At 41.4% G+C, this 17,263-nt stretch overlaps 1 protein-coding gene across 1 annotated transcript; it reads right to left on the bottom strand.

Annotated features, from left to right (window-relative positions):
* Positions 1 to 2,158: 2,158 nt before the first annotated feature.
* On the bottom strand, positions 2,159 to 16,713 carry LOC114083803 (cytochrome P450 2G1-like). Its single transcript, XM_071604177.1, has 7 exons — positions 16,534 to 16,713; positions 15,809 to 15,971; positions 12,405 to 12,565; positions 12,044 to 12,157; positions 10,239 to 10,380; positions 9,029 to 9,160; positions 2,159 to 2,439 (listed from the first exon to the last, which is right to left on the bottom strand). The coding sequence occupies exons 1-7, from the start codon at positions 16,711 to 16,713 to the stop codon at positions 2,159 to 2,161; spliced, it is 1,173 nt and encodes a 390-aa protein (XP_071460278.1).
* Between the last annotated feature and the right edge of the window lie 550 nt (positions 16,714 to 17,263).

Raw genomic sequence — 17,263 nt, forward strand, 5'->3', positions numbered from 1 at the left:
GCACCATTTGGAGTTTCATTCAAGAACTTGCCATTTGCCAGGCATGTTGGTGCTCACCTGTGATCCCAGCAACTCCAGAGGCTGAGGCAGGAATATCACAAGTTTGAGGAAAAGTCTTAGCAACTTAGTGAAGCCCTAAGCATGGCTCAAAATAAAAAAATTAAAAGGTCTGGTGGGAGCTGGGGGAGTCACTCAGTGGTAGAACACTTGTCAAGCACGTACAGGGCCCCTGGGTTCATCTCCTGCACCACAAAAGATAAAAAATATTTGAATGAAAGAATATTTTTAAATGAGGGGTCTTGGAATATAGCTCAGTGGTAGAGTACCCTTGGGTTCAATCCTCGGCAACAAAAAATAAGGAAGAGGAAGAGAAGAAACAGCAGCAACGTTGCAGAAAGAAGAACTTGTGATTCAGCAACAAGGAGCATGTGAGCCCCCAGCTGCAGCATCTTCAGGACCCACTGAGCTTGGAGCAGGTCCGCATTCTTCTAAGACAGCATGGACAGAACTGAGCATAAGCCAAGGTGTCGGTAACAGCCCGTTCTGCCCAATCCTAGACACTCCTAACAGCAGTCTTCACTTGAGAGGTACTTCTGAGATGACTGGGGAATCCGCTGTCTCAACATGGTGGTCTGGGTCCCTCCCTGCCCAGCTCTGCCTTCTCTTCATTCCTGTCCACAGTTGTCACTACTGCACTTTGGTCTGGAGACTTTTCCTGAACGCTTCTCCTTCCTTCCTCTTTTTCCTTCACATGCCAGTCCCACAAAATGATGCACTCCTGCCTGGAACTAAACCTCTGCTTCCCAGGGGGCCCTATCCACATAATGTGCAGAAGGGCATTTAGTGTTTATTATACATCAGAAAAATGAGAAATTATACCTCATTTATGTATGATATATCAAAGTGCATAAATGCATTCTACTATCTTGTATAACTAATTAAAACAAATTAAAAATAAAAAAACTCCCTTCTGGTTTTGCAAGCATGTCTACTATGATATCCCTGATCAAAGGCAAGTCCTTGCTCCCCCCATCACAACTCAAAGAACCATCTATTCCTCCTCACCACATCCCGTGCCCCCAGTCGTTAAAATGTGGCTATTTGAATTATCCTGCCTAGAACATTGAGGGTGTGCCACAAAAAAACAGACACAAACAAGAAGTTGTCTACAGCAGCAGCAGAGGTCATTACTCTTGGGTTGTGGTGTTCATGACTGGGGCTGAATGAGGTGGCAGCATTCCCTACTGGATGGTTCTATCAGAGCTTCATTTTTTCCTATTTCTGTTCATTGTCGGTTTTTCCAGAATTCTCATTGATTTTGTAAGCCGACCAATTATGCTCCAACACATAGCAACATTTACTATTTAAAATCATCAAAGCTTATGCTTCATTGTAAACCTTTTGCACTAGCACCTAAGCTCCATGAGGGCGAGAGTTTTATCAGTTATTTTTCACTGAAAGATCCTACGTCCATGAAGGGTGTGCCAGCACATGTTGGATATTTGATACGTTTTGGTTGAATAAATAAAATAACTCATCAGGAGTTTAGAAATGGAATAATAGGCTATGAACAACTGAACTATCTTCAAAATGGAATGGGTAGTGTGCAGAATTGGGTATTTGATCAGAGCAATCAGGAGAGTGATGATGGCAAAGAAGTTATGGTGGGGAGAATAATGCCACTCAAGATACTCGAGGCTAGAATGTCACGTGTGGTGGCCCAGACAGGGAGGAGTCCCTGGAGATGGGGCTGTCAGAGAAAATGACCAGTGATGAGGAAGTCCAAAAGCTCACTTCAGGTAGTTTTCTGTACTTTATATACTGTTTCACACAATGCACAATAAATTTCCTATATGTAACAGTCTTGAGCTCTGTGTTGATTTTACTGGGGGGAATGCAGATTAAAGTAACCCAGAAAAGATTGTAAACTATATTATGATCACTATCAGGGCTCACGCAAGGGAACAACATAAAGACAGAATCTACAGAAGTTTGTTGCAGCCAGAAACAAGGCAGAGGAAACTGTGAACTTACATCTACGGGCTTGTGCCAGATGTTGGGCAGTTTGTTGCTTTTCTAAAACAAAGACATACAGCTGTGTGTTTTTGGATGTCATCTTCTGACCTGTGGTCCCATCACAGTAGTGAGAGTGCCTTCTCTAAGGGTTATGGGGAGAATATGGAGAGATGAGGAGGGTGGGTGTGTCCGGGAGCAAGAGGAAGAGCTCAGCTCTCAGACTGGTCTTGCCTGGCCAATAGGGGGCGCTCAGTGGGCCACAAGGCAGAGTTGGGGGGATGTTGCCGAAGCCTGACTTCCTGGGAGTGATGTCAATGTCTTCCATGGGGACCAGTGAACGTAAAGAGAAGTTCTGAAGGATGGAGGTGAAGTAGAGGAAGAGTTCCATGCGGGCCAGGGCCTCCCCCAGGCAGATGCGTTTTCCTGCAGGCACAGAACAGGGTGGGAGGTCAGGTCATATCTGCTAGGTACTGAGGGCCTGGGAGGCATCTGGTCTTATCACCCCAGTGGGCCTCAGCTGCCTCATCAGCATCTCAAGAGTCATGACTGTGTCCACTTTGTAGGGTCATTAGCAAGACTCAATGGCTCCTCCTGTCCATGCTCAGCTAGGACCTGCTTCTTAGCAGGGCTCAACACTGGCAGCTACTTCTCTCTGCCTCAGATTCCATTGATTCCAATGGAAAGTTTCTAAAGGACCCAAGAATTTCAAACTTCTCTTCATTTCAGTTCCTCAAAGATTTTTCAAAAGTATGAAATTCAAATTTCAGTGTCCATAAATAAAATTTCATAGGCTCACACATATGCTCATTCGTTTCAGTGTTGTTGATGGTCACTTCCATAGTACAATAGCAAGGGTAAGTAGTTCAGACAAGGATCACAAGGCTGGGAAAAACTAAAATATTTTGTATTTGGTTCTTAATAGGAAAATTTTGCTGCTCTACTCTAACATTTCCTAAACATGAGAGCCAGTGGTTTTAATATTCCCTGATTCAGGGATTTTAGGATTTGAGAGTTTAAGGACACAGTCCTCAGCTTCCACTCTGACTTGGGCTTCAAGAAAAGGTTCTAAAATGTCCCTGGGGAAACCCATACATTGAAAGCTACCAGAGGAGAAAGGCACGAAAGCCTCATTCTTCTTGAAGCATCCCTGTTCATCTGGGAAGTATTCAGGATAGAAGGAATCTGGGTAGTGGAAGTATTTGGGGTCTTTGAGGACTGAGCCAATCACAGGAAAGACATCTGTGCCCTGGGGTGAAGATGGGAGCAATTAGAAGAAATCAGTATTGGACAGGGGTTGATGAACCAAGAGTCTGCAGCCATACTATCCTGGACCCACCAGACCTCTGCTGAGAGCCACAGCTGAGTTGGAATGGCCCCTGGCATTTTGCCAATAGTATTGGTTGAGAGGGAAGCCATTAAGTGATGCTGGATTGATTCGGTTGTATATTAGACCTTTACTGTCCGCCTTGGCCTGCTACTTTGGAGTTCTAGTGCTACTTTGGAGTTCTCGTGGGGATTCCCGGAGAGTTCCCATTGGTTGGGGAAGTGCGGGAGGAGGGATTTCCAGAAGAGGGATTTCTGGTTGTTGGTTCCTGGAGGAGCCACGTGGCTTTCAGGAGAGTTCCCGGGAGCATGTGTGGAGTGTACTGGTGGAGTTCAGAAATAAAGTTTGTTCCTGCTTCAGTGGCTCGTGATATGTGCCCAGCCAGACTGCGGCATTTGGTGGCCTGTACGGGGAACGCCTGAAGCTCTGAGGTAAGTGAAATTGCTCATCCCTAAGGGAAGGCGAGAGAATGGGTGACCATTTCAAAAAATAATGTGTTCTTGTTTTGATTTGTTTTGTTTTTGTTTCAAGCTGCCTATCCCTAGAACTTTCTCAGGCAAACTGGGAAAAATGGTTGGCTCAAGGTTTGAAGTTGTTCGCCCATGAGGAAGAGATAGAAATAGACCACAAATGCACATGTCAAGAAAATAGGAAAATTGATACAACGATTTTTTGTTCCGTTTTTGTTTCATTCTGTTTCGGTTTTGTTTTGTGTTATCTTTTTGGGTTGTGTTATCTTTATAGTAGATTAGAAATTAGTAAAAAACAAACCGAAAGAGTGTTAAGTAAATTGTTAGAGGTCCAGACTATGGTAGAAAACATGTTAGATCAAGCAAAAGAGAAGGTCTCTCGAGCTAGTCAGATAGAGGAAGAAAATTTAAAGGAAGAAAGCTTAGAGGAGAAACAGCTATCAGCGGGGAAGCTACAACAGGAGGCTGCTACTAACTCTGTTCTATCACCCGAGGGCGTAATTCAACCAACAGCTCCACCTATGGAGACAGCTGAGTGGCCCTCAACCATGCCCTGTACTTGAGCAAGCAGGAGGGCAGCGAATTTACCGTGCTTTAGATTTCAAAACAGTGAAGCAGTTAAAGGAGGCTGTAACAACCTATGGTCCTCAAGCACCCTCACTGTAAGCATGGTTGAATCCATTACCAACTTGGACATGATGCCAGCAGACTGGGCTAGCATGTGTAAAGCTGTGCTAAATGGAGGGCAATATTTGTTATGGAAGATTGCCAGTAGACATACACAAGTTCTATGTTAAAATATTAAAATATTTTAATATTAAAATAAATGACCTAAGAATTTAGAGTAAATTATACTAGTGCTTATTTCATGGGAAGCTTTTCTGATGTTATAGAATCAGAAATGTGTTTCTGAACTCAGCAGAAATCTGGGTGGCAAGAATTATCTGATTCAGTAACAACAGTCTCAGAAATGTTAACATGATCCAACCGACAGGATTCTTCAGCAGAAATGTAATAGTATGTTAGTTCTTTAGTAGATATTTTTAAGGACAATTAATGTCAAAATGTAATTTAATTTGATGCATAATTTTGAATAAAAGATGCTTCATTTACTGGAATTTTTAAATCAGACCCAGTAAAGGTAACGGAATTTTGCTTGTAAATAAACTGTTTTATTACTTAAAAAAAAAAAAAAAAGATTGCCAATGAGGAATTTTGCATGGAGACAGCTAGGCAAAATGCAGCAGCCAGTTACCAGTTAGGGCATGGAAGACTTTACAAGGACATGGAGATTTACAAGGTCAATTATCTAAGATAATACAAGGAGCTAATGAACCTTACGCTGAATTTGTAGATAGGCTTATTCAAACAGCTACCAGAGTTTTGGGGATACAGAACAAGCAATGCCATTAATAAAACAACTGGCTTATGAGCAAGGAAATCGTTGGTGCAGAGAGGTCATTATACCATGGAAATGTGGAGATTTAAACACATATATTAAATTATGTAGAGACATTAATGAACAAGGGCAAGTCTTGGCAGCTGCAGTACAACAGGCATTAGATGCCAGGCTGTAAACATGCTACAATTGTGAACAAACAGGGAATTTTAAAAGGAATTGCTCCATAGGAGGAGGGTTTAACAAAACTAGGTATCAAAGGAGTAGAATACCGGGTATTTGCCCACGATGCCATAGAGGGAGACATTGGGCTAATGAATGCCGTTCTCAAACCACCATAGAGGGTACTCTGTTACCAAAAAACAGACAAGGACCAGGTGTTTACCCACGATATCATGGAGAAAGGCATCGGGCTCCATTGCCAAAAAACGGACAGGAGGGCCCAATGCTCCAGGGCCCACAACCACAAATATACGGGGCACTGGAGGAACACAGCAACACCAACGGGGTAGTGCCCAGGACACATTATCCATCAGATCTCTCATCAGACGAACCAGAGGGAGCACAGCGTTGGACATCTGCACCTCCACCAGAGCAGTACTAACTCCAGAGATGGGAGTTCAAATCATTCCCACAGGGGTAAAAGGACCTCTTCCCCAAGGAACAGTAGGCTTATTGTTAGGACACTGTTCTTCTACTCTAAAAGGACTTATGATAAGTCCTGGGGTAATTGATCCCGATTATGAAGGTGAAATAAAAATTATAGCTAGTTCTCCAAAGGGTATATCAGTAATTTCACCAGGAGATAGAATAGCACAGTTATTAATAATACCCAGCCTGCATGATAAATTTTCCAGCAGTACTGTACAAAGAGGTTCCAGGGAATTAGGCTCCACAGGTGTAGATTGGGCTATGCTGTCTTTAAATTTAGATTCTCACCCCATGCTAAAACTAAATATTCAAGGACATGAATTTAATGGGCTACTTGATACAGGTGCAGACCTTAGCATCATATCTCATCAAGAATGGCCAAAACATTGGCCATTATAACAAGCCACTCAAACGCTTCGAGGCCTAGGAGTGGCGACTAATCCCCATAGAAGTGCAATGGTATTAGATTGGAAGGATCCTGAAGGATGTGAAGGAACTATACAGCCATATGTATTGGATCATCTTCCTATAAATTTATGGGGACGAGATGTCCTAGATCAATTAGGTTTGACAATAACAAATAACATCAATCCAAATGCGCCCACTATTAGGGCTGGACAAGGTTTTAGGAAAGAAAAAAGATTAGGAGAACAAGAACAAGGTATAGCAGCACCAATACAAATAGATCAAGGAATAGATAGACATGGATTGGGTTTTCAGAAGGGGTCACTGAGACAATCAAAATTACTTGGAAATCAGAAAGACCAGTATGGGTTCCTCAGTGGCCCCTGACTAAAGAAAAGATACAAGCAGCCCATTACCTGGTCAAACAACAATTAGCGGAGGGACATATGCAACCTTCCGTATCTCCCTATAATACTCCCATTTTTGTCATTAAAAATAAATCTGGTAAGGATTATTGCAAGATTTAAGAGCCATTAATAATGAGATGGTTATTATGTGACCTGCTCAATCAGGGATTCCTCAATTGTCTGCCTTGCCAAAAACCTCGTATGTTTTAGCTATAGATATTAAAGATTGTTTTTTTTTTTTCAATTCCAATTCATCCTGAGGATAGTCCAGGTTTTGCATTTACTATCCCTGCACTAAATCATGAAGGTTCTGATCAGAGATATGAATGGAAAGTACTCCCTCAAGGGATGGCTAACAGCCCAACGATGTGTCAAATTTATGTTAACAAAGCAATCCAGCCACTTAGAAATCAAAATCCTGAACTACAAATATTTCACTATATGGATGATGTATTATTAGCACATAAAGATAAAAACACATTGCTAGAATGTTATGCCACACTTACAAACTTATTTAAAATTATAATCTAGAGATAGCAATAGATAAAGTACAATTAAATTTTCCAATTAATTATTTAGGGGTTCTATTATCCTCAACCATTGTCCGTCCACCAAAAATTCAAATACGAGTAGATCAACTCAAATCACTTAACGACTTTCAAAAGTTATTAGGAGACATAAATTGGATAAGGCCCTATCTAGGCATACAAATAGGAGAGTTGGGACCTTTATTTGATATCCTAAAAAGTCCATCAGATCCAAATTCACCCCGAATGTTAACACCTGAAGCAAGAAAGGCATTAAAAATCATTGAAACATATATGGAAAATATGCATTTGGATAGAATTGATATAAGTTTGCCTTTATTATTTAATGTAATACCAACAAAAATATTACTACAGGAGTATTTTGGCAAGAAGGTCCATTATTGTGGATACATTTATCTTATTCTCCTAACACTATTCTTACTAGGTATCCTGAGGCTGTAGGACAATTAATACTCAAAGGAATAAAAGCAGCAAAGGGAGAGTTTGGAATTTCTCCCAATAAAATTATTACTCCATATACTATGGATCAAATTGATGAGTTAGCTAATGAGTTAAATACTTGGGCAGTAATCATGTGTAAATCTAATGTTTCATTTGATAATCACTTACCATCTAATCCTTTATTGTCCTTTTGGTCTTCGCATCCTGTAGTATTTCCAAAAATGACAAGAAAAAACCTATCATGAATGCTCCAAATATATTCACTGATGGGTCAAATAATGGTACAGCAGCAGCAGTTTCCCCTGATCAAACTTTTACATTTTTAGTACCCAAACAATCAGCTCAAAAGGTAGAGCTTAATGCAGTATTATAAGCTTTTGTGATGTTTAAAGATTCTGTATTTAATTTATTTTCTGATAGAGAGTATATAGTTAATGCTATAGTGTCCCTTGAAGATGCTGGTAGGATTTCCCCTTCCTCTACTGTTTTCTCTTTGTTTTCCACTATACAAAGTCTAATCTGGGACAGAAAAGATCCATTATTTATAGGACATATCAGAGCACATATAGGATTCCCTGGAGCCCTTAGTTTGGGCAATGATTTAGCAGATAAAACTACACATGACATACATATTTTCTCTACACTAGAAGAAGCTACAAATTTTCATAAAAGGTTCCATGTCAATGCTAATCCTAAGACAGGAGGCTGACATCTTGAGGTCAGCTCATCCGATGATGGGTAAGAACCATATGTGTTTTGGACAACCTAACAGGCACGGTCCCTAAGCCACATTGCTTGTTGTTTAATTAAACAGAAGGGGGGAGATGCTGAGAGCCACAGCTGAGTCGCAGTGGCCCCTGGCATTTTGCCAATAGTACTGGTTGAGAGGCAAGCCATTAAGATGATGCTTGATTGATTCGGTTGTATATTAGACCTTTACTGTCCACCTCAGCCTGCTACTTTGGAGTTCTCGCACTACTTTGGAGTTCTCGTGAGGATTCCTGGAGAGTTCCCATTGATTGGGGAAGTGAGGGGGGAGGGATTTCCGGAAGAGAGATTTCCAATTGTTGGTTCCTGGAGGAACAGCATGGTTTTCGGGAGAGTTCCCGGGAGCGTGTGTGGAGTGTGCTGGTGGAGTTCAGAAATAAACAAGTTTGTTCCTGCATCAGTGGCTCGTGATTTGTGCCCAGCCAGACTGCGGCAGACCTCATCTGATTTTGGAAGCTAAGCAGGGTCAGGCCTGGTTAATCCATGGAAGGGAGGACCACGTGGAGAGAAGGGTGCCATGGAGAATGAAACAGTGAGAGTGTGACCAAACCTTGGGCAGAAAGTAGCCTCGGAAATGAGTGTCCCATTGTGGGGGACACCCATGGGCACAATGTCTGTCAGTCTTTGGATCTCGTGGATGACGGCATCTGTGTAAGGCATCTTGACCCTCTCTTCCACACGTGGCATCCGGTGGGGGCCAATCACCTGGTTAATCTCTTTATGGATCTTGTCTGGAAGAAGGCAGAAAATAAGACAGGGAGGGCAGGAGGAGCTTCTGTTTGCGAATGCCACGAAGTTAAGAATCTCCAGCAAATGAGCTCTGAGGTGAAGGCCATCATCCACACTTGACAACCGACACATCAGTGATACTCAAGAAATGTCCATCAGACCCTGGGAGGCACAGGCCTCCAGCCTGGATGCTAGCTGGAGCATTTGACCTGGACCTGGAAACACCAATGAGCCAAGGAAGACAGATGAGCAGGCCAATATCCTGCTTCCGGCTGGGCTTCCACACACAGCCTTTTAACCAAAAAAAAAAAAAAGGCTTTGGCTTGGTTCAAACTGCCACACTAGAAAGAGTGTCCAAATTGGAGATTTTTTTTTGTAAGTGACAAACAAATTTCTCATGACTAGAGTTACCAACCAGACCAGACTGTAGCCAAATGAAGATGGCTTCTATTTGATTTTGGCAATGCCTTCAGCTCCATGTGGTCATCAAAGACGTCTATACCTCCTAATCCCTGAAGCCTGTGAAAATTATGTAATAAAGGACAACAAAAGGACAAAAGAGGTGTCACAGATGCCATTAAATAAAGGATCTTGAGAGGGAGAGATTAGCCTGGATCACCCAGAAGGGCCCTAGTATAATCAATCACGTATGTCTGTTATAAGAGAGGCTGGAGGACCAGAGTAGGAAAAGGGGATGTGGCAGCTGAGGAGGCAAGGAGAGATCTTCACTGCTGGCCTTGAAGCAGCAAGAAAGAGCCACAAACCCAGAAATACAAAAGAGGAAGCTGTTAATGCTGGAAAAGGCTCCCCCTTGGTTTCGGTCTCGTCAAACCTCTATGAACTTCTGACTCCAGGACTTTAACATAACACGTGTGTATGGTTTGAAGCTGCCTCTTACAACAGACACCAAGTTGAATGCTGGTTTAGGAGCCCCCAATCCAGAGATTTCAAGATCCCATGCCCTGGTGTTCTGAAAGGTGAAGAATTATCTAAGGTTGTGGAACCCTAAATTTTCAATATTATGTCCTGGTAGGACTGGGAGGTGCCAGACAGGATGGACCATTTCGGGGGGACACTCACCTTCCACTTCAGGATGCTTCATTAGCAGCAAAAATCCATAGCGTAGTGTGGAGCTCACTGTTTCTGTGCCCGCAAAGAAGAGGTTGAGTGTGGTAATGACCAAATTCTTGAGTTTGAATTCTGTGTGGGGATTATTTTTTTCCTGAAAGGGAGGAGATAATAAATAGCTACCATCTTAAGTCTTTGTTTTATTATTTTCACCCTGTGAATAATATAGGCATTTGTGAAAAGGCAACAGATAGGTAAAGTAAGTCTGGCAGACAAAACAACCAGAGCAAATGTCCTGAGGCAGGAGCTGAGGTCCTGATCCTGGTGTGTTAGAGGAAGAACAGAGCAGAGGGCACTGCGGCTGGAGTGAACAGAGAAGGAGAGCAGGAGAAGGGAGCAGTGCCTTGTAAGATTTGAAGATTATAATTATAAATATTAGAGTTTATAATTTTAAACTACCAAGCACTGTTTCTTTTTTCCTATTTACTTTTGGTTTGTCCTTTTTAGATAAGCATGACAGTAGAGTATATTTTGACACATTATACATACATGGAGTATAACTTATTCTAATTAGGATCCCATTCTTGTGGTTGTATATGATGTGGAGTTTCATTGTGATGTATTCATATATGAACATAGAAAAGTTATGTCCCATTCATTCCACTGCCTTTTCTTTTCCTATCCACCCCTACTTCCCTTTATTCCCCTTTGTCTAATCCAATGAATTTCTATTCTTTCCCTCCCCCTTGTTGTGTGTTAGCATCTGCATATCCAAGGGCTAAGGTTCTATAAGATAAAAATAGAAATTTCCAGATGTCTAAAATTCTAAGAATCAATGATACAACATATTAAGCCTCCAAATTTTTACATCTCTAAGACTTTAAAATTTTTAAAGTTTGAGCTCCAATTAAAAAAAAAAAAAAAACTAAGCTTCTAGGAGCCAGAGTTGTGGCTCTGTTGTAGAGTACTTGCCTAGCATGTGTGATGCACTGGGTTTGATCACTGGCACCACATAAAAATAAACAAATAAAAGAAAAACATTGTGTCCATCTACAACTAAAAATATATTTTTAAAAATAACTAAGTTTCTAACTTTCCCAAATTCCAAAACGCTAAAGATTCACTCTGCTTTTCTACAACCATTAAGTCTCTGGCATATATGATTGGAAAAATGTAAGATTTTCAGTTTCCTTGTTACTAAAATTTCTGGATTTGAATCTTATTTTTGATAGAAAAAAGGTGCCATATCCATATACAATGGGGAGCTAGTCATCCACAAGGAAGAAGGAAATCCTTCCATTTGCAGCAAAATGGGTAAAACCAGAGGTCATTATGTTAAAAGAAATTAGCCAGACACAGAAAGACAAATACCACATATTCTCTCACATGTGGAAGTTAAAAACTCAACCAGAAAGAATTGTCATTACTAGTGATTGGAAAGAAGTGGGTGGAAAAGGAAGGTTGAATTTGATCAGTCCCTGCCTTATGATGTATGGAAATATCACACCAGTGATCACCCACTAATATATGCATTTAATGCATGTCAATAAATATAAATTTTATTTCATCAACTTAAAAAATGTTTAAAGGTTGTGAGAGTTTCTATTTTCATAGTTCCGGTATCCCATCTATAGATAAGAATGAAGCATGGGAAGTAGTACTTGCTCTTTTTGCCCCAACCTCTGCAGAGGGGCTTAAAGGTGCAGATACCCAGAGGAGATGAGAGAAGGGTATTGGGGGAGGGAAGCAAGCATCTGGTGCATCTTGATGAGGAAGCTGTCAATGAAGTCTCGGGGATGGTGGGGGTCAAGGGATGCCTCGTTGATCTTCACTCTGGATGCAACAAAGTCCTTAAGATCCTCTATCACATAGTAGAGGTGTTTGTGTCTTCCTGGCAAATATTGCATGATTCCTGAGTACATCTCATAGAGCTGCGGGGAACAGGCAAAGAAGATTATTTAGGAGTGGGTACTGGTCACCAGGCGGGTTGTGTCTAGAATCAGGGAGCTGGGCTCAAAATGCAGTGCTGGGTCTGAGAACCAGGTGTGGCTTTTGGCTTCCTAGAGATTTGGGCATATTGATAGTTGTCTTCCAGGGCTGTGGGGAAGATTAAGTGAGGTACAGGCAAGTGCCTATTGAACTCAGACTGGAAGTGAGCAGAGAAGTGACCAGTGGTACCTTTGCCCAGGGAGTGCTCATCTCTATGAAGCTCTCATTGATCATCGGCAGCAGGTTTAGGAATTCCTTGTCCTCATAGTCAAAACAGCTACCAAAGAAAACCGAACTGATGACATTGGAAACAGTGCGGCTTAGGAAGAAGGTGCGATCGATGGGGGCACCTGGTGATGGAAATTGTCTATGTTGGAGGTGAAAATTAGTAATCAGGGATGTGGAATCATTCATTGGTAGATTTGGGTCCTGTATCTACTGCTTAATAGTATATGTGAATTAGTTCATTGGGGGGTTTGAGTCTAGATTTCTCAATCTGCAAACTGGCTTAAAGACCACCTCCTTTGTTCATGCAGATTCCATGTTATGATCCATGCAAAATGCTTAGCACAGTGCCCGACATGGATTTAACACTCAATAAATGCTGGTGAGGCTTAATTATTTCTTTGTTACTGTTGCTTACATGCAGTTGTGGATAAGAGTCACAAATTTGGGGTAGGGTTGTACTTAGTGGTAGAATGCTTGCCTAGCACATGTGAGGCACTGGGTTTGATCGTTAGAACCATATAAAAATAAATTTTAAATAATGTATTGTATCTGGGGCTGGGGTCATACCTCAGTGGGAGAGTGCTTGCCTAGCATGTGCAAGGCCCTGGGTTTGATTCTCAGCAACACATATAAATAAATAAAATAAAGGTTCATTGTCAACTAAAAAAAAATTTAAAAAACGGTACTGTGTCCATCTATGACTAAAAAAGGGAAAAATGAGTCACAGATTTGGGAGGAAAGCAATGGTAAATGCCATAATTTAAAAAGAAGGACTGGTGGTGCAGCTTAGTAATAGAGTGCTTCCCTAGCAGGCATGAGTCCCTGGGTTCGATTCCCAGCACTGAGAAGAAGAAGAAGGAGGAGGAGGAGGAGGAGGAGGAGGAGGAGGAGGAGGAGGAGGAGGAGGAGGAGGAGGAAGAGGAGGAGAAGGAGAAGAGAAGGAGGAGAAGAAGGAGGAGAAGGAGGAGGAGGAGGAGGAGGAGGAGGAGGAGGAGGAGGAGAAGAAGAAGAAGAAGAAGAAGAAGAAGAAGAAGAAGAAGAAGAAGAAGAAGAAGAAGAAGAAGAAGAAGAAGAAGAAGAAGAAGAAAAGAATTCCTGGACTCTGTCTAGCTCTACCATGGATTCCACTTAGGCTATGGAGGAAATCCTTCTCAAGACCTCAGCTGCACCATCTGTAAAATGGAATGCAGGTCAAGAAAGTACATTTGGGAATAGTTGCTTCATAACAATGTACATATTTACAAGTGCACATTTTGACAAATAACTTGTGAGGGTACATGGCCTTTCAAAGCCTTTGTAAAGACCCTATAAATCATCCCTGGAATCCAGATGGAAAATCTCTGATTTAAAGAAATCTATCTCTGTTTCTAGCTCTTATCTATTTTTCTTTACATATTTCTCAGCCCCTGGGTCTTTTCTCTCTATACTTCTTTGGTTACAGACCCTATTTTTGGTTGGGAACTGGAATCCTTTAAAAAGAATAATGAAATAGGTAAAGAGTTTCTGATTTGCAAGATGAAAAAAAAATTTAAAGATTTGTTTTCCAACAATATGAATATACCTAACCCTACTGAATTGTACAACTAAAAATGGTGAAGATGGTAAGTTTGATGTTATTCACCACAATAAAAAAATCTATAAACATAATGAAATTTGATCCTGCCTCCAAAAAAATACACAAACTCATATATCATCCTAGTCTACATATTATATTATGGGCACACAATCACAGGGAGATCCAAAGGTAAAAGGTTCTAGACAAATGGTGTCTGGGGGCCATCTATGTTGATTTTTACTATGGAACATGGCTGATAGCTTGGCAAATCTATAATATTCTCCATCGTCTTCATTTGAGTGTTTTTTCCACCAAGGTCCATCTTCTATGACTATACTCCCCATAAACACTCAGTCACCTAGTAGCCCTCCCGTGTGACCCCCATAACCTTGGTCTTCCGGAATTCCTCCAGCAGGTAGCCAGCCTCCTCCTGGATCTGCTCCTCCATGCTCCGCTTTCCCATCCAAAAAAAAGTCCCACAGGATGGTCAGAGAAAAACGTCGGAGAATCTTCCATCATTCTCCATTGGCCATAGCTATACCTGCCAGGATCTGAGTGTCAGGCTCCTGCCTCCCTTCCCCTCTCTGTGCTCAGCTGTGTGATAGGCAAAAATGGGGTGAACTATAAAAGTTTTTTTTCTTGAAGAAGTTCCTCTTGACCTTGCACGCTCAATGGGGAGACTAAGATTCCTTTCCTTCAGTACCCTCAAAAGCAGTCCAGACTGAGGCAGAGGAAAAGGGAGTCAGGCTAGGAATAATGGTGGGGAGATTAGAGAGAGTTTCCTGTAGGAAAGAGCTAGAACTGGGTAAATTACTTAGTGAGTGGGGGGGGAGGTGAAAGAGGTAGGGTTTAATGCCACATACAGCACCCTGAAATTAGAACACAGTTCTATTTTCTGTGCACCACATGGATTCTCTAGATCAACACATATGTATACACAGAAGCTTGTACTTGTACATCAATACACCTACACTGATGGAGTTACCATGTAGTAAGATTTATTTAGAAATCACCAGCTGTGTGGATTGGTAAATTGTTTAATGACATTTCCGGGTAGATTTATCAATGAAAGGAAGAATTTATGACTAGGATGACCAATGAGTAGAAGATTGAAAGATTGAGTAGCTAAGTGAAATGTTAATGTGTGGATGGTTTGAGATGAATGGATAATGGTTTGAAGGTAGATGGAAGATTAAGAGATAAACAAATGATGAAAGGATTAAGAAATGGATGGATGGGTGATTAATTGATATATACATAATATAATGGAAAGATGTTTGCATATAAAGAATAATGAATATGCTTTGATGGATTTATTGAGTAATGGATAGGAGGAAGAAAAAAGCAGAGAGAGAGATGAAAAGATGGAAAGAATGAAACTGCTTTGGATTAAAGTATATAGGGAGTTAGCAGTAGGTACGTGGGTAACACTAGAAAATAATCCTCCTAAGTGGAAGAGTCAGAGACCTATGTGCTAGGTATGTGTATGAAGATAAGAAATAGGGTTGGCTATGAAGGCTTCAACTGGTGCACAAGATTGTCACGCACTAATTCATTGAATGTAAGAACTGAAATAACATAGTAAGTGATCACGTTAGAATCAGATGTCTTCAATTCAAAGCAAAGCAATTCCACCACTTCTGTGGGACATTACCTCATCCTCCTCACCAGTGTTTTTTTATATAAAATTAGTTCAATATTAATGGCTTTATCAAAGGAGTTAATGCAATAATTCCTGTAGAGCACTTATCAAAGAACCTGGAACACACTTAGTACATTGTAATAATTTCTGGTGATTGTAGTTACCTACCATGACCTTGGAAGTTTTTGTCTAATATAGCCATTTCTCCACACCCACTGAACTCATCTGCTCCATCTACCAGAGCCTCCTTCACCAGTTCATGTCCACACAAAATAACTACTGGCCACGGGCCCAGGTACACAGTGAACATGGGGCCATACTTCTTCCGGAGCTGGGAGTAAAGCAAGACACCAGAGGAGGGGTCAATTAGAGCACACATAGAAACCAGTCAAGGATTTTAGGGGAAGGAGAATTCAGAGGATATAAATATGGGTACAACAGATCAAGGTAATCTTGGAAAGACTATTGGGAAAAAGGCATGGAAATCTTCACTCCTGGGATCCTGAGCACAAACCATCCTCAACTCTGAAATGCCAGTTTCCTCATCTGTAAAATGATGGATCTGGATTACATGAACTCTGAGATCTATACTTCTCTCTCTCTCTGAAATGCTGAATTCCTAGAAGCCTGAGATTTCATGGTACAGAGTCTCAAAGTACTAGTAAAAATCTAAGTACGAGAGTCCTTAGGTTCAAGGATATAAGATCCCAAAATCCTGAGACTGTGCTTCCAAAGTCATGAGATCATGAGACTTTTATTCCAATGCACCTGGAATTTCAGAATTCTCAGGTTCTCAGTCTCTCAGAGTCTGTTTCAGAAGTCATAAGGTCTACACGTATCTGGCTATAGGATTCGTTGCTTCTAGCCCCAGGAGAGGAAATGGACAAACTTACCTTCATGAGACACTGAAAAGGGGCATTAGGGCTGATTTGAAGCAGGTTCCCCAGGAAAGGAATTGGTGTTGGACCTGGGGGGAGCTTTCCCCTCTTGTTGATTCGTTTCCAAGCAATGAGGACGAGAAGGCAAGACAAGCAGAGTGCCAGAAAAATGGTGAAGGCCCCTCCCAGCTCCATGGCGCCAGGTTAGATAGTGTCCTGGGCCCAGGTCCTGCATAAATAGGTTCTGAGAGATCAGCTTGTTCTGAAATCTGATCACCCTGAGATTCAAGTTTTCTGGGAATGGATACCATCAGGAAAGAGACTGCATTATTGAGGGGAGGGGTTACATAACCTATAATCTCCCACCTGGATAAAAGTGAATCAAATTCACCCAAGGAAATCTACAGGGGCCATTCCCCTTTCTTCATATTTCCAGTCCCTCTGTTTTTCCCTCAGCTCAACCCCTGTAGCATTTCCTGTGGGTTGTTGAAGGCTCCTGGGTATCTGCTTAGATTACAGAGTTTAGGGTTCAGAGAGTTTGTGTTCAAGTTCAAACTCCATCTTTTCTTCACTGGGTGAGCCATCCAACCTCTGGGCCTGTTTCCCTATCTCTCAAGCTGATTCAGAAAGTCTTGATCAACAACAGGGCTGACTCCTCTGTTCATCTTTTGGTTAGGGTGAAGCTAAATGTTTTTAATAAATAAAAATGAAAATTTCAAATAGTAAGAAAAGTAAGTCAATTAAA

Source organism: Marmota flaviventris, chromosome 18 (assembly GCF_047511675.1).
Source record: "Marmota flaviventris isolate mMarFla1 chromosome 18, mMarFla1.hap1, whole genome shotgun sequence".
Lineage (NCBI taxonomy): Eukaryota > Metazoa > Chordata > Mammalia > Rodentia > Sciuridae > Marmota > Marmota flaviventris.